This window comes from Rattus rattus, chromosome 2, assembly GCF_011064425.1.
Source record: "Rattus rattus isolate New Zealand chromosome 2, Rrattus_CSIRO_v1, whole genome shotgun sequence".
Classification (NCBI taxonomy): domain Eukaryota; kingdom Metazoa; phylum Chordata; class Mammalia; order Rodentia; family Muridae; genus Rattus; species Rattus rattus.
The window spans coordinates 96,196,935-96,214,296 of NC_046155.1; the positions used below are offsets into that span (position 1 = coordinate 96,196,935).

Here is a 17,362-nt window from a genome sequence, read left to right on the forward strand (position 1 = left end):
TTGCTAAAGTACCCCTGCAGCAAGAGTAAATGAGTCACTTACTGTCTTAGCATAAAACCAGCTTCTCAAACTATAAATGGTTTTCCATATTACCCATCTATGGAGTCTGTAGTAGTGGGAAGGGATCTATTTTTCTAACTTGGTGACAGACTTTGAGATTACTCTCTAGTTTCATCTCCACAGTGCATTTGCTGTCTTCTCAGAGAATTGAACTCAGCAAATCTTAATTGAGTTCTTGTTGTGCGTTGAGGAGTGTGAATATGGCTATGAATCAGACACACTCTGCCCTCAAGGATCAAATCAGCAGGAGACAGAGGGGCATACAGAGAATTATAGTATAGAAGTCAGCTTTGTCTGGGAGGAGGCCAAATGGGACAAAGAAAAAGGGAATAGAGAAATTGTGCAAGGAGCTTAGTGGTGGAACGTGGGTTGTATACAAATATAAAAATCAAACTGTGGACTTACAATTTAATGCAAAATTTTAGGTAACGTGTACCTCTATATGAAAAGAGAAAATAATGAGATTTCTATGGCTATGTCAAAAGGCATGAAATGTAAAAGACACTAAAAAAATTAAGTTTAGCCTTAAAATTAAGTTTCCTACTAGAGAGCACTTTTGTGAGTACAGACTGGTAAAAGATAGCTTACATTTTTGTGAAGAAATTATTTTGCTTGTCTCAATAATGTAGATAGAATTTTGTTTTCAGGTAATCAAATTGAGTAATTAAGAATGTAGCAAATAGATATATGGACAGACTTGAAGTTGGATTACTACTCTAGATTTGAGTTTCTTTGTCTGTAATTGGAGGATTGTGGATTAAGACATTTCTCCTCCAAAACATGCCTTTAAAAAGAGTAGACGTGCAGCATCTATGAAATGTTCTGTGCTTTGTTTCTTAGGTCTGCTAGGGCTAAGGCAAGAATGATATATTTATTAAGCACCTATATCCATGTTGCTGTATTCCATAATTTAAGAATATAAGTACTACACCAGTTTAATGAAATGTTCGCTTGTTTCCCTGCCCCTCCCTTTAAAGACCTGACGACTGTTAAGCTGCCCGATCATACGTGTGTTTGCTTGGGATGGAAATAAGAGAGTGCTGCTCAGTGTGCTCATGTGGCTTTCTACACCTTCATAGACGATACAGTTCAAAAACATCCTGTCTCCGAGACCTTAATATATTTGCCCTATAGTGATGTTGAATATGTAGAAGCTGGGGAGATGACTCATGTGTAAGAGCATACTTTGTTCTTGCTAAAGACCTGGATCTGGTTCCTGTCACCAACATAGGATAGCGCACTACCATCCATAACTGCAGTTGCACATGGTCATGCCCACCTCTGATCTCAGACACCGGCACACATGGCATATGTACACACATGTAGGCAAAACACTTACACACAAAACAAATATTTTTAAAAGTAAAGTGATGTATATTAGCAGGAATACAGAGGTCTGTGGAAAGGAAGATAGACATACATTCTGTAACTAAAGATCTCTTGGCAAAGATAATCAGATAGTGAAGAAAGAGCTACAGTGAATGAATCCTTATTTGATAGACAATATCGTAGAATTACACTTTATATGTAGGTAGCTGGACTGTCAAAGAGTGGTGGTTAGGGAGCTGGTGCCCCTGTTTCTAACCGGAAGGCATACATCCAACTAACTTCCTCTTAAATTGACGTGGCTTCTGTGGGAAGCATAACTTGAGGATTTGCTGAGAACATCTTATAAAAGACCAGAATTCAACATGTCTACAAATTACACCATATATAGGTGACGTATGGTTTGTATAGCTACAAGTATGTGTTGGAAATTACCTAGCCATGTACAGAATGTGTGGTTGTAGGTGTAAGAGTAGGTTTTAGTTACTTCATGCAGAGAGGATTACATGTCTAGCATTACCTACAGCATCTCTCACCCTTTGTGAAGCCCTTTCACATCCTCACTACACCCTCCTCTGTGTTTGAGTGTGTTCATAAACACCTGCAGGTTCGTATGTCTGTCATGGAACCATTCTTACTTTTAGGGTGAAGTGGAAATAATATCAGACTTTTCTGGAATTACATATATTTGGAAAAGTATATGCAGTATCATTTTTTTTTTTTCGGGGCTGGGGAATCGAACCCAGGACCTTGTGCTTCCTAGGCAAGCGCTCTACCACTGAGCCAAATCCCCAACCCCCATTTTATTTTTTTAAACTGAAAATGCATTTCATTTGAACCATAAAACTCTTTCTTTTGATTGGCTATGATTGAAACGTCTGATTTTAAAGTGTCAGGCTATCCTATAGTAAGGAGGGAGAGGATCTTCAGAATTAGTCTATTGCATGTGGATTGGCCAAATTTTCATAGTTCTTAAAAATTAGTTATATTTTTAAAGATTATTTATAGAGTAGAATCTCAAAAGCTGAATATCAATCTTTGCAGCTCTCTCCTACCCTTTCCTAATTTTGGGGGGAAGAGGGGTCTTGCCCATCCTCCTCCCTTGGTTTACTAAGTTGCAGGATTACAGGCAAATACCACCACACCTGACTAGTTAGTTGTAGGTTGGGTTTTTGTTGTTTGTTTTTGTTTTTTAAGAAAAGATCTTCTACTGTAGCATAGGTTGGCCTCAAATTCGGACAAACCTCCTGCCTCAGCCTTCCAAGTTGCAAGGATTACAGGCAGATGCCACCACAGCAGGCTCTAGTTACAGTGTCTAATGTGCATTTTAATCAAAGATAGCAAATAAGTCTATTGCTGAGTGTGTTGCCAAAAAGTAAATAATGAATGTAAGCTGCTTCCAGGACAGCAGAAGACATTACTGACATTCCAAAAGACCGTCTTTTAATAGCACATCATCTTCTTTGCCTCATTCTGAAGTTCTCATTGGGGCCCCTTTCCCATCCTTTCACTCCCGGTTGAAACTCTACAAAATGAAAGCACATTCCCGGAGGGAGTAGACAAAGGTGGGCAAACAGTTGTAAGAAATGAATGTCTTTGAACACGTTTGTATTTTATGGACTTGGCCTTGTGGTTAGCATGAACTAAACTCTTACATATGCGTGGAACTACAGCTCAGAGTCATGACTTGCTCAAGATTAGACAGAGTAAAAGTTCTAGACTGGTCAAAGCCTTCATTCTTTACTACCACACACTACCTTTCAAATGTGAGGTTAGGAGGGCTACAGAGGGAGGATGTGATTTTGCCTCTTTTGTTAACGTATTCCCGGGTTGTGTGTAAAGCTGCATAAACAAATGCTACGTCACTGAACACCTGTGTTTGTTTTCCTCCCTCCCCTGTCTGTTTTCAGTGCTTCAGGCACAGTGTACACTGCAATGGATGTCGCCACAGGGCAGGAGGTAAGTATTCATCACCAACTGTCGTACTTCTACTCCTTCAGATTTTTGTTTAATTTAGAGTTAATACCTCCTCCCATTGGCTCAGTGGGGCAGTTCTAGTGTCTTTCTGTACCAGGCTAGAACTAAATAAGAGACTAATATGATAAGACTTAAAATTTTGCCAAAGCTAACAAAGCTCCGGTATGGAGAACAGGCAGAGCAGGCAGAATGGACAAAGTAAGCGAGGCTGTTGTGTAACTCGGGGTGAGAGATGACGCTGTGGCAGTTAGTAGGTTTGAGAAGTAGCTGCAGGTGTCTTGACAGAACTCAGTGATAGATTTGAGGACAACTTCCAGGTGGGTGATTCTATTCCAGGAGAAAGAATAAAGTGAGAGGTGTAAGTATGAAGAAGGTGGATACTGCCTGAGAAATCTTACTGAATTGCCTAATGTAGGAGATTTAAACCCACGACTCAGCTCTAGTCTAGCACCTACCGAGTGTATGCTTCAGATCCCACTGGACACCAGACTCCTCGTTCGTTTGGAGGTACCTCTTGGTCCTTACTATATGAAGCCACGAGAACGCTGACCTTAGCTAAAACCCACTGACTCAACCAAGATCAGCAAAAGGAGTCCATGAAGGCAATGTCAAGTGATTGAAAGGGTTTTTTGTTTTGTTTTCTTTTGTTTTGTTTTTTTGCAGACTATACTTGGTTGGCTATAAAACAGGAATGCTGATAGGTGGGCTGGCTCTGGTTGGTAGTGACCTGGGAGAAATTCTTAGTTAAAAGAGTATTGGAACTCAGAAATTGAGCAAGGAACTTCCTCTTTGAGTGAAAATAAAGTTTTGTTCCTCTGAGTGGCTTCTAGAATCAACTTGTATTTTTTGATTATCAAAATCTGGTATCTGTCCTTGAGGGACAGCACATATTTTATTGGGTTCTTGCTAGCTTAAGGTGTAAAAGCCAAATATTGATGTTCTGTGTTAGCAAGTCAATTTTTTAAATTACCAGTATAAGCTGGAGAGTGGATCAGTAGTTAAGAGTACTTGCTGCTCTTGGCAACGGACTCAAGTTCAGAGCCCTCATTTGGGTGGTTTAGAACATCCTGTATCTCTAAAGGGGTCCAACACCTTCTCTTGACCTTAGCAGACACTACACTCCTGTGTATAAACACACATAGACACAAACAAAATACACATAATTAAAATAGAATAATAAACACTATTATAGTTAAGAATTTACTGAGAATTCAAAGACGTGGATGCTTGCTTGAAGTTATTTCTGTCACCTTTGATGAGCCATTTGACCTTTTTCTGCCCAAGTGATCAGAGCTGGTTTAGACTCTTAGTTTTCAATCATGTGTATTTTGGGCTACAGAGTCACAGCAGAACTAAGGTTAGGTATTAAGGACTCCTTCCTGCCATGTTTCTAGTCTCTTGGGCCTTGTAACCCTTGATGGGAGACATGGAGATGTTGGATGGTTCCTGGAAGTCCTGAAGATGCCTGTGTGAAAAGTGAGCAGCAGGAAAGAAGCTTGACTTTGCTGTGTGCTTGTCTTGTGGTTACAAAACGATGAATGGAAGCAAATCCATTAGAGTGGCTAATGCAGTGTGGTCAGGAAGGCCTCATTTCCTGCCCGAGGGAGCTCGGTAGTGAGGCAGTGTGATGCTCTTAGGCTTTGTGAATGATTGTGGGGTTGTCATCGAGCTGGAAGAGGGGAGCTTTTGTCTGTTACATACGGATGACTTAGCTAGTGCTGGGCAATCTACCCATTCTAGATCAGTTTTCAAGCTTGGTTTTTACAGGTAATATGTATAATATGTATAGTAGAAAGAACATACTGGGAGAGCTTTTGGAGTCACAGTGGTCTGAGAGCACTGGCTTGATCAGAGGTGGCTTTCTTACATGTCTTAGCTTCAATGTCTGTATCTAAAAATACAACACATTACTTTGAAGGGTTGTTAGGTTTACTTAATAAGTGCATACAGCAGACAGTCCCGCCATCGTTCTTGCCAGTGCTTGTGAGCTACTCCGCTGCTTATCATCTTCATGCTGGCTTCTTTAGGACTGAGTCTTTTATTTACTGTTCTCAGTAAAAGTAACATGCTGCCTGTTCTTTAGTATGCAAAACATATTTTGAGTACATTATTATTTTCAATGTATTTCTGAGGAGACAGAGGTTCAGAAAACTGTGATTTGTCAAATTTAGAAACTTAACAGTCAAACCTAAAACCTAGATTTTTTTTTTTTTTTTGGTTCAAGTCTAGATATTTTTCTTTTATAGAAGTGCTATTGTCTATTCTGGATGTGACTTTCCTGTTTTATTTAATTTAAATAAAAAAATTAATTAAATTTTAAAATAAGTTTTTATTATACTTACCTACTTACCTCTGTGTGTGTGTGCGTGTGTGTATGTATGTGTGTGTGTGTGAGTGTGTGTGTGTTCAAAACAAAGAACTTATCATCTTATTGCTTCTCTTTTCCTCTTAGCACCAACTGTATTTGTTGAACCCTGTGCTTGCTGTTGGGCATTTGAGGTTTTTAACTAAGCTCTGCATAGCGTGCGCGTATACATGCACTCGTGCACACTCATGCACACACACACATGCACGCACACACACCTGATTCTTCAGACACAATAGTGGGAATAAAATGATCTTACAGGCTTTGCAAAAGGGGGAAAACAACAAACAAGCACATTAACTTTGAGAATGAAATTTGCTTTGTCCTGATGTAAAGTTTTTGAATGTGTAAAAGTGATACAGTATTCCAGAGAAGATCTTAAACAAAGGTAGAGAGAACATAGAACATGTACTATAGGGTAAGTAATATTGAGACATTTTATCATCAAGCTGAGGATGATTTCTAAGTAGATGAGCTATTTTGCTTTCAAATGGGAGTCATTCCCACGTGTATGGGTTTGGCAGACTAGTCTATATTAGCAGGACAAATTAAAACAAAATAGCTTTTATATGTGTTGTGTGCATACCTCAGCATGTCTACTAAATGGATTCCGTTACCTGCTGATTCAAAATGAAATAACCTTGGAAGGTTTTATATATGACTTTACTACTGAATTACCACATATACAAGTCAGGTATCCTCTCTGAGCACATTTTCCCCACTTGCTGAGAAAGATTCATATAAGATGCCTCTGAGGATTTAATGAGATAAGTGTGGTGGCATATGCCTTTTAAGTTCAGCAGTTGGGTGGCAGAGGCAGACAGATCTCTGTGAGTTCAAGGTCAGCCTGTCTACTTAGTGAGTTTTAGGCAAGTCAAAATCAGGACTACATAGTGCCTCAAAAAGAAAAGAGAGGGGTTGGGGATTTAGCTCAGTGGTAGAGCGCTTGCCTAGCAAGCGCAAGGCCCTGGGTTCGGGCCCCAGCTCCGAAAAAAAGAAAAAAGAGAAAAAAAAAAAGAAAAGAGAAAGAAAGGTAACAGATTTGTCAACACTTTAGAAAGAGTACCTAATACCTAGGAATCTAAAGTATCCTTATCGTTTGTATTAAGTGAGATTGTATTTGACTTATATAAACACAAAGTCCGTGAAGATCCTTTTTGCATATAAACATTAGGAACTGCTAAGCCATTTCTCCAGCCCCATATTCAGAACTTACTATTCTTTTATTTTCTAAAATTGACTTTCTTTGAACTTCTCGTAGTTTGTTTTGTTTTTCTCTGTCATTTGAAAAGACCGTCTAAACTATGAAACCAGGCTGGTCATCAGTGTACAGTTCTTCTATCTCAGCCTTCTGGGTGCTAGGATAATAGGTAGTACCAACTATTTTTCTAATGACTCTTTAAAGTTTTTTTTTACATTGAGGTATCAAATTTTGATGTATATCAGAATGGCACAGGGGCTTATTAAAACAGTCTGTGCTTGTCAGTAGGTTTTGAGTGGCACCTGAGAACATTTATTTCCAGCAGTCTTTGAGAGGATGTTAAATGCCACTGGCTAAGAGACTTCCTTCGAAGCCATTTAACATTGATAAGTTATGAATACTTTAGGGGTAAGACCATGTCTAGCTCATTATTGCTTCCTTAGTATTTAAGGTCTAGTACTAGATGTGTGCGCAGTAAATGTTGTGGCCTTGGTGCACATTGGATTTACTGTTATTTCAGGTGGCCATTAAACAGATGAACCTTCAGCAGCAGCCGAAGAAAGAACTCATTATTAATGAGATCCTGGTCATGAGGGAAAACAAAAACCCGAACATTGTGAACTACCTGGACAGGTATGGCATGGGTGGGTTCTGTCACAGAAGTTTCAGGCCTTTGGAACCTAAGTGTTAGAGGAGAGGATGAACTGCTTCCATTTAACTATTTTCTGTGCTGAGCTCTTTGATGCTGGAATCCTTCTGAGTGATGGTTAACCCAACCACCCCTCAGCTTCTAGCAACTAATTCTTTTACTGTGCCTTCTGGTTAGGGAAGTAGGCCTTTTCAGCCCATCTGCCTTATGTCCTTGTTTCATTCTGTATTCCAAGCATTTCCTTACCCTGCTCACCTTCCTGAATAACTCTTATTGTCTATATTCTCTTAAAATGTGAGGCTCACTTCCGTCGGGTGTTGTTCTGAAGTCTGACTGCCATAGAAGGAATGATACTTTTTGTTTTCCTAAACTCAACAAAAGCTCATCCATCTGCAATCCCCCACCCCAATGCCTGCCTCATTGTTAACTACGAGTAAGTTTGTGGTCAACTGAAATTTATTACCATTTCCTGCCCATATAAACTTGCAATTAACTGGAAATACAAAATATTTTAGCTTACCAGCCGCAACCTCCTGACTGCTGGGATCAATACATGCACCACCATATTTACCATGTACTGTTTAGTCTCTATCACCTTAAACTACTGTCAAGCTGGGGTGTGATTACTATTGTAGCTTAGTGATAGAATGCTTGACTAGCCTGTGTGAGGCTCTAAGCTAGCACCACCAGAAGAAAATTACAGAACAGAATTAAAATATCACCTTTGTTTGAGGTAAGTGTTAAACTATCTCAAGTGTCCTCGTCTACTGAGTAAGAGACCCATTTTCAGGATAAAGAAAAGATGACAGAACACATACCTTAAGCCAACACACGTTTTATTCACAGCATAGTAAACTTGTATAGACTTTACAGCTTTTAAAAGATCTATTACCAACCTTTCACTTGCTACATATGTTATGCTGGATTATATTAAAATTATATATATAATATATTATATATATATATATATATACATTTAACATATTATTTTACTCAAGGATTTATTCAGTAAATATTGTTATCATATTGGTATCTGCTGTGCTGGACTAGGGTCTTGAACAAGATCCAATAATTATCTTATGGATCTCAAATCATCTACTAGAACTCTCAAGGAGGTCCTGTGGCCCTCCCTTTTGATGGTAATATGGCTTCCAGGTCCCTGCCTTTTCACGTGTGTGTACTGCCTAGATGCTTTGCAGGCATGGGAATAAAGTGAGTCTTTCTAATTTTAGGAGCTATCCTTTGGTATTTGCTAAGATGTGATATTATATTTTAACCTAGTATTTTTAGTTTTAGTGTGTGTGGGACTTCACAGACCATGTATGCTTTGTTTTTTCTGGGTATATACTTAAGCTACTTAAAATTACTGATTCTGCCCTCCAAATTTTTCTTCAAAGGCTGGCTGAGATAGTTTTCTTTATATTCTAAGTCCCTAGGTTTTGAAACTTACTTCAGTGGCATAATGTGTTCTGACTGTTCCTTCTCACCCTATACCTGTCTTCCTGCAGTTACCTTGTGGGAGATGAGCTATGGGTTGTCATGGAATACTTGGCCGGAGGCTCCTTAACAGATGTGGTGACAGAAACCTGTATGGATGAAGGCCAGATAGCAGCTGTGTGCCGAGAGGTAAGGCCAAAGATCAAACAGGAAGTGACCTCCATATTACTGTTCATAAAAGTTCACACCCAAAAGAGGCTTCAGCATGGGCTCTGTGAAAGTAGGAGAAGTTAGTTCTGGGACTTATCATTCACTTTGTATGCTTGTGTTTTATAATTTCTATAATCGTGACTTTTTTCTCTGAAGCTAACTGTTCTGACCGTGGCAGAAAAATTAGAAAGTACCCAGAAGTATCTACTTAAACAGTCATAATTTCAATCTGTAGTTATAACTCTTCTAGCACATACTATTTTCCTTCATCTCTTTTATTTAGACACAGATTTGTCCTTGCTTCCTGATTTGTGTACTGTGAATGGAGGAAGTTAACATTGCTAAGGAGGTAGTGGTGTGGTTCAGATAGCTTGTCAGAGGAGATTTCTTCCTTGATTTGAATATGCATCTAAATGATGTGTAGAGGCAAGCCAGCAAAGTCCTAGGATAAAGTCACTCCAGACAAGAAGCCTGGTGTGGTGGCATATACCTGCCATCCTGGCACAGGGACGGTGGAGGCAGGAAGGTCAGAAGTCTAAGGTAATCTTTGATTACATGGCAAGTTCCAGGCCAGCTTGAGATACAAGAGACCCTGCTTCAAACCAGTAAGTAATCATAATTTTAGACAAAATAAACAGAAAAAAGGAGCATAAATAATACTTTTTTTCCTCATTGTAGTTAGATCTCTAGAGTTCTGTGATGCTGTAATAAACTTTCTAGCAAGTTCCCATGAGAAGCAATATCAGCAGAGGATAGGCACATTTTCACATTTCCAAGTCAGAAAGATCATAGTGGGAATAAACAATGCTGAAGTCTGGGGTTTGGCTCTTGAGAGACTGAGGCAGGGTTTCTCCGTGTACCCCTGGCTGTCCTGGCACTCTCCCTCTCTGTAGACAAGGCTGCCCTCCAACTCAGAGATCCACTTCCTTCTTCCTCCCACTAGTGCTGGGATTTAAGGTTCACAGCACCACTGCCTGGCCCTGAGAGATAGAAAAGTTAGGAGACTGAAAAAAAGAGTGAGATTAAACATTTTATGATATAGTGTCTGAAGGTGGAAAACTTAAGGCATATGGATGAAATTAGAGTTGCATATTTATCCAATGTTAATGAGAAGGAAATGCATTAGCAACATTGTAATTCCAAACTGGGATTTCTAGGTGTTCAGAACTCATTTACTCGACCACTAATGCAAGGACCTTTTAAAAATAATTCCTTCCCAAAAGCCCCCATCACATTCTTCCTATGAAATTTTAATACTACGGATACAGTGGATAATTGAGTATATGTAGCTGCCCTTTGGAGGGTCAAAAGTCATGTTAATTTGTTTTCACCTCTGACCTTGAAGTAAAAGCCTGGTGACTTGAGTTTAAACCTCTGAGCATTAACAATAGGAGAGAAGCAAAGCCACAGAGCTGTACTCTGATCTCTACATGACTGGTGGCTCACACACCTCAACTCCTGTAAGAATAAATAAAATAAAATCTTGACAGAAACCCTTAATTTGATCCCCAGAACTGTACCAACAGAGAACTTGGGAAGAAATATAAATTACTTGAATAAATAGTATTGTTATTCTTAAAATGTAATAGATTTACTTTACTACATGTTACTTTTGATACTGCTTACTGAGACATGATCCATATGCCGAATAATTCATCCCCTTGAATATTTCAGTATATTTATAGAGTGACTATTAAAGGATATGGATTTAAAAAACAAAACACTTGGGAGCTTGAGACCATAGATGAGCTGAGAAGAGTAGTAAACATAAGGCCCTGAGTTTGATCCCAGGTACTGTGCCAGTGCCACCAAAACATGGCCAAAAATCTAAACATTATATAATAGGTGCTTTATTTTTCTTTAAATCTAATAGTGATGCCTCTTCTGAGGTTCATGGACACCAAACATACATACATGTATGATACAAATACATACATGCTGGGAAAACTCTTGCATAAAATAAAATATACAAATCTTATCTAAATTTTTTAAAAATACTGCTTACTTTTAACTAAAAAAATTCTTTTGCATTTGTGTGTATATGTGTGTGCATATACATGTATATGGTGTGTTCAGGCCAAACTCTGCATGTGGAGGTCAGAAGACAACTCTACCATGTGAATTTTAGGAATCTAGCTCAGGTCATAACGTTTGGTGGCAAACTCTATTACCCACTAAGTCATTTATCTCACTTGCCCAGAACCCAGCATTCTCATTTACCACTGTAACTAACGTTAGTCTGTCTGTCACTTGCTCTGTTGGGTACGTATTAAGTTTGTGTGTATGTATTGGGGGGATCATCACAATAGGTGGTTTGGTTTTTGTTTTTCCTTCCTTCCTTCCTTTTTTTTTTTTTTTTTTTTTTTTTTTTTTCGGAGCTGGGACCAGAAAACCCAGGGCCTTGTGCTTGCATAGGCAAGCTCTACCACTGAGCTAAATCCCCAACCCCTCTTTTCTTTCTTTTTAAAAGATTTTTTTCTGTTGGCGCCTGCACCGACACAGTACCGAGAATCGGGCGAAAGCCTGTGGGATGAAAGAAACACACACACATAGGTTATTCGTGTCAAGCCAGAAGAGGAAGAGAGCTTCTGGTTTCTTTATTGACCAAACTATATATCCCAAGTACAGCACTTAGCAGGAATCTGCCAAGCACAGTGGGGAACCCTGGCTGAGACTTCGGTAACAAAGGACCGACTATGTGGCCTGAATAAATTAGGGAAATAACCAGGAAGGCCAGCCTAATTCTGACTCAGGTGAGAAGTACCTGGCCAGACTAGGAACAAAAGGCTTCCACATGTAAAGGCAGGGCTCACCAGGGGTCAAACCTTGTTGGAGACCCAGAAGGGTCTTGTTCAGGCTGAAAACATTCCGTGAATGCAAACTTCTTGTGCCGTAAATTATAGGGAGAGGCTTTTGATCCTACAATCTAAGATTAAGGCCAAACAGTGATAAAGCAACCAGGCCCAAATCCAATACGGCTCCCACATTTCTCATGTTCTTTACTGGTTGTAATCATTACTAAATCTTAAAAGTCTTATCTGATGGCTCTGTGGGTCAGCACAGAATGTATGCTTAGTGTGTGTGTAAGGCCATGGTCTCAAACTTATCAGCACTTCAAAACAAATCTGTCTTTGTAAATGATTTTTAAATATCTCTATGTAGAACTTAAGACAAATTCAGTGGGTACCATGCTTCATAAGGATGTCAAATTCAGTGTGTCCCAAATAGTACAGACTTCCTTTCCCAAAAAATTACCTACTAAAATCACTTTCATGTGTCTCCTTTCCTAGACATGGAAATATATTGATAAAATACTTTTGATTAAAGAAAAATTAGAAGACAAAATCAGCATCCAGTCTTAAAATTAATTAATTAAAATTTAAATTGTGTGTTGTATTTGGGTTGGAAGGTTAAATGCACATGTGGATGCCCAAAGAGGCCAAAGGCATAGGATCCCCTCAAGTGAAGTGAGAGGCAATTTTACCTCAGTGTGGCCACTGAGCCATCTCTTCAGCCTCCTCCACCTCCACCCTGCCTCGTGGGATTTAAAAGGCTTTGTTAGGAGACAGAAGACTTGGTTATAAAGCTAGCTTTGCCTCCTTACATAGGGAAGTCTGTTTATTCCTGGAGGACTTACCTCCTTTGTCTTAAAATAACGAGGTTAATTTATTGTTAGTCTTGTGTATTATAAGTCTCTTTCTTCTGTGCATACTACTTCAACAGTGTCTACAAGCTTTGGAGTTCCTGCATTCAAACCAAGTCATTCACAGAGACATCAAGAGTGACAATATTCTGCTGGGAATGGATGGCTCTGTCAAATTAAGTAAGTGGGAGGCTTAGGAATGTTGACACTTAACTCTGCATGTCGGGCTAAGTCTCTGTTGGGATGGTAATTAAATAATAGTAACTATAACATTCATCAAAGAGACTCACGGTATTTCATAAGATATATTTATAGTCCTCTGTACTATGTTATATCTTACAATGTCTTCTCAATCCTTTTATACATTATAACACTTTCCCTCCTGAACGCCTGCTTCCGTGTTCTCTGATAGGTGCTGGGACAAGTTAGTCACTTTTACCACCTTCTAAGAAACTGTCTAGTATGAGAGACTTGTAATGAATTAGAAAAACGGTTTTATGTAACTCAGCTCATTCCGTGATTTGTTCAGCAAATGTATTACACGCCAGTCTCTTCCGAGGTCCAGAGAAGACTGTCTTTACTACCGGCTCACAGTTTAGGTAACTGTGTAGTTTCAGTTAGTGTGAGTGAACTACAGGTAGTTTTTTTGTACAAGGTGTGGAAGCAGTTGCCCAGACAGAGAGTGTATACCAGAAGTGGGTAGGCAGTTGTGAGAGGATTCTGTCGGTGCAGGGTGAGGGGTTGATAAAAGTAGGGCCATGTTTAAGTGTTGGTGGTTGGGGTTTAATTCAGGGACTTGTGTCTAAAGGATAATGGAATGAGTTAATTATAAGGTTCTGAGTTATGGGAATGTTTTTTATGTATAAAGGACCAAACCATTTGGATTGAGGAAAAGGCAGGAGGCTAGAGATGTTGTTCCTAATATTCCTCCTACTTCTTTTCATGGTTGAATGAGGAATGAAATAGTAGCAGTCAAGTGAGTCCTGCTTTGGTGAGACAGATTACAGAGAGCAAGCTTGCTGCCCATGTGTAAGTACACAGCACGTACTGATGGAGTATCCTAAGTGTGTCTTTCCTCTCCCCATTTCTAGCTGACTTTGGATTCTGTGCACAGATAACTCCAGAGCAGAGCAAAAGGAGCACCATGGTGGGAACTCCATATTGGATGGCACCTGAAGTTGTGACACGCAAGGCCTATGGACCCAAGGTTGACATCTGGTCCCTGGGTATTATGGCAATTGAAATGATTGAGGGGGAGCCCCCGTACCTCAATGAAAACCCTTTGAGAGTAAGTGTGCTCATCGTCTAGAAAATTATTTGGATTTCTGTCTCTAATCCCAGGAAATTGTACTTTTCCTGTGTACCTAGGCATAGTTACACATTTTTGTAATCCTAGACTTACGAGACAATCTTTAGATTGCCAGTTTGAGACTAATTTGTCTCAAAAGGAAAAACAAGAAACTAGTGAGATGACATAGTGAGTTAAGGCTCTTCCAGCCAAGTCTGACGACTTGAGTGTAATCCCTGAAACCTACGTGAAGAAAAGAGAACCAGTTATCACAGCCTGCCCTCTGACTCCCACATGAGATATGTAGTATACATGTACCCACACTAAATACACAGTATACACAAAATAAATATGTAACATGCATAAAACCAAAGACAGACAGTGTTGAATTTAAAATATAAATGAATGTAAAATATTAAGTTGTCTGGGGATATAGCTCAGTTTTAGAGCTCAATCCTAGAATTGGGGGTGGGGACAGGGAGGAAGTGCTGAGTCCTGATTATATACAAGAGATTGTTCTGAAAATACAAAATGATTCTATAGTAACAGATGGTAACTGCTGTGGAAAATGTCGGATAAAAGAGATTGACAGGTATAGGGAAGGTTTTGTGTAGAGGAAAGTTTTCTCTTACTAGTTATTTCAGCAGAAACATGAGGGAGTTAAAGGAATAACCATGATACTTAGTCTCATGCAAGAGTTTCCAGGTATCAAGAATTTGATTTGATTTTTGACTGGAAAAATCAAAGGAGGCTATTTCCCAGGAAGGAGTGAGGAAAAAGTAGACTGGTAGCCAGAGTCGGCAATAAGAAAAGCCACTAAGTCTTGTGGGCCAGTGTGAGAATTTGGCTTTTATTTTGCATCATCAGAAAGGATTTTCAGTTAGATAATAGTAAGAGGAGATACAGTCTGTGTTTGAAATGGATCATGTCAGCTGCTTCTTTAGGAAACAGACAGTGAGAGACTGATATAATAGTTGAGACAAGAGTGGTAGCTTGAGTGGCACTCAGAACACAGGAAAGAAGTAGACTTGGGGAGTGTTGGAAGGAAGAGCTGACAAGGTGCCTTGGATGGTAAAGAAAGTGGAGTCAGCAGTCACTACATCCCTTTGCATTATTTACTTTCCTGTTTAATCTGCTGTAATTAAAGCACTGTCACCAAGGCAAGTTATAGGAGAAAAGAATTTATTTGTGCTTATGGTTCCAAGGGAGTAAGAGTTCCTGATGGTAGGGAAGTGGCAGGTTTGTTAGCAGGATCTGGATGCTAAGAGCTTCTGTCTTGAAACATATGTGAACCAGAGAACAAATGGAATTAGGGCAAAACCTTAAGCGCTGAAACTCCGCCTCCAGTAAGGCCTTAATGACCAGTGAGTAGACTGATGGGAACGAATGCCTAACGAATAAACCCACAGGAGCAGAAAAGGAGAAGATTGAGATGGCGTTTACAAGTATTTTCTCCTCTTACATGAGTTTTGCTATGAAGGATGACAGGGAAATGGAACAGTATCATGTGGAGTTGAAAAGGGGCAGCAAAAGGTTGTGTTAGCTAATGGAAGGGAACTAGCAGCAATGGAGAGGAAACAGTATACAATAAAGATGGTGATTTTGATTGTGAGCAAATATGAAGTTACTTTGTTTTACTTTCTCATTTAGTTCATTCTCCCATCTAGTGCAAGAATTCCCCCATAAGGATATCTACCCTTAACTACATGCTCAGATCACCCTTGGATAGCAACAGTTGCTGGAAAGTGCTTCGTTATCTCAAAATGAAATTTGCTTCTCTAGTTTCTACTTTTTGGTCCCAGCTTTGCTGTCTCACTCCACAGATAACACGTCCTCCTCTGCCTCAGATAGGAGGTTAATCAGTGTGGTGTGATGGAGATAACACTGCGATTAGAGTCAGCACTCAGGACAGTGAGTGCAACAGCTGGGTAGCCTTACATCCTTGCCCCGCCTCTTACTCAGAGTTACTGTGGTCATTTAAAATGAGACTGGGTAGCTGGGTGTGGTGTTGTACACACATTTAATGCACTGGGAGTCAGAGGCAGGCAAATCTCTTCGGTTCCAGGCCAGCCTGGTCTAAAGAGTGAGTTTCAAGTCAGCCAGGGCTGTACAGAGAAGCCCTGTCTTGAAAATCAAAACAAAACAAACAAAAGAGTCAAAGATGGACAGACAGGGGGGGAAAAAGAAATCTTTATAATTAAAGAGCTTGATGTTTATGAAAATTTACTATTACTATATTTTTCTTCTCCCAAGAGCTGCTTCATTTAAGGGGCAGGGAAACAGCAGAGAAACAGTTGCTGTCTAACCTAACATGACTTTTTACAGTTCTCTTGGGTGAAAGTGTCAGCAGCAGATTTCTGCTAGCAACTAAAGAGGTGTTTAACTCGATATGCCAAGTAAAGTATAAACCCTTAGGTTTGTCACACCTCGTACATTTACAAAGTGCTTTCCAAATGCACTTTTTTATTGTTGTGGATATATAAAGAATTGTTTTATTAGCAAAGATGTTATATGTTACGTGCATATACATAGTCACATGACCTTGAATGTTAAACTTGATCCTTGGGTTAGTATATTCTCTTCAGGGCATCAGAGCTGCATCAGAGCTGTGTGTTAGAGCATACATAAGCTGTGGATCTCCAGAGAGCATGTCTAGATACCAACAGAGAGAGCTTCAGTGAGAACACAACATGATTCTTCCTTTGTATCGTTAGGCCTTGTACCTCATTGCTACCAATGGGACGCCAGAGCTTCAGAACCCAGAGAAGTTGTCGGCTATTTTCCGGGACTTTTTGAACCGCTGTCTTGAGATGGATGTGGAGAAGAGAGGTTCAGCTAAAGAGCTACTTCAGGTAACTGTCCTTCTGCAGGGGGGTGCCTACCAAGCCCTTGATCGTATCTTGTCTGAGGTTGCTGATTTAGACTTCTCTCCCACCATCTCACTTTGTACTTGGGCCTTCGCTTAAAGTTGTCCTTCAGTTTCTTCTTCAGCCTGTTTAAACTTTCCATGTTTTCCTAGGTTGAGCTCATAGTCTACTTTCTGAGCTTCTCTTCAAGTTTTTTTCTTTGTCTCTCAGATGGCTTTTATTTTGCCTGAATTCCTCTGTCAGAGTTTGGGTGTTGAGAAGTAGCTCTTTGAGAAGTTTAATTTTGTACAAGTTGCATTTTACTGGGGTACATGTAACAGTACAAAGAAACATCAGTCT

General features: G+C 39.6%; 1 protein-coding gene across 5 annotated transcripts in view; it reads left to right on the forward strand.

Annotated features, from left to right (window-relative positions):
* Pak1 (p21 (RAC1) activated kinase 1) overlaps positions 1–17,362 on the forward strand; it is a 77,544-nt gene that overhangs the window by 56,296 nt on the left and 3,886 nt on the right. For all 5 annotated transcript variants that reach the window (XM_032892975.1, XM_032892974.1, XM_032892977.1 and 2 more), the window contains 6 exons: positions 3,297–3,345; positions 7,450–7,562; positions 9,087–9,204; positions 12,949–13,048; positions 13,960–14,156; positions 16,871–17,008. In XM_032892975.1, the coding sequence (XP_032748866.1) occupies positions 3,297–3,345; positions 7,450–7,562; positions 9,087–9,204; positions 12,949–13,048; positions 13,960–14,156; positions 16,871–17,008 (715 nt within the window). The remainder of the gene's footprint in view (positions 1–3,296; positions 3,346–7,449; positions 7,563–9,086; positions 9,205–12,948; positions 13,049–13,959; positions 14,157–16,870; positions 17,009–17,362) is intronic.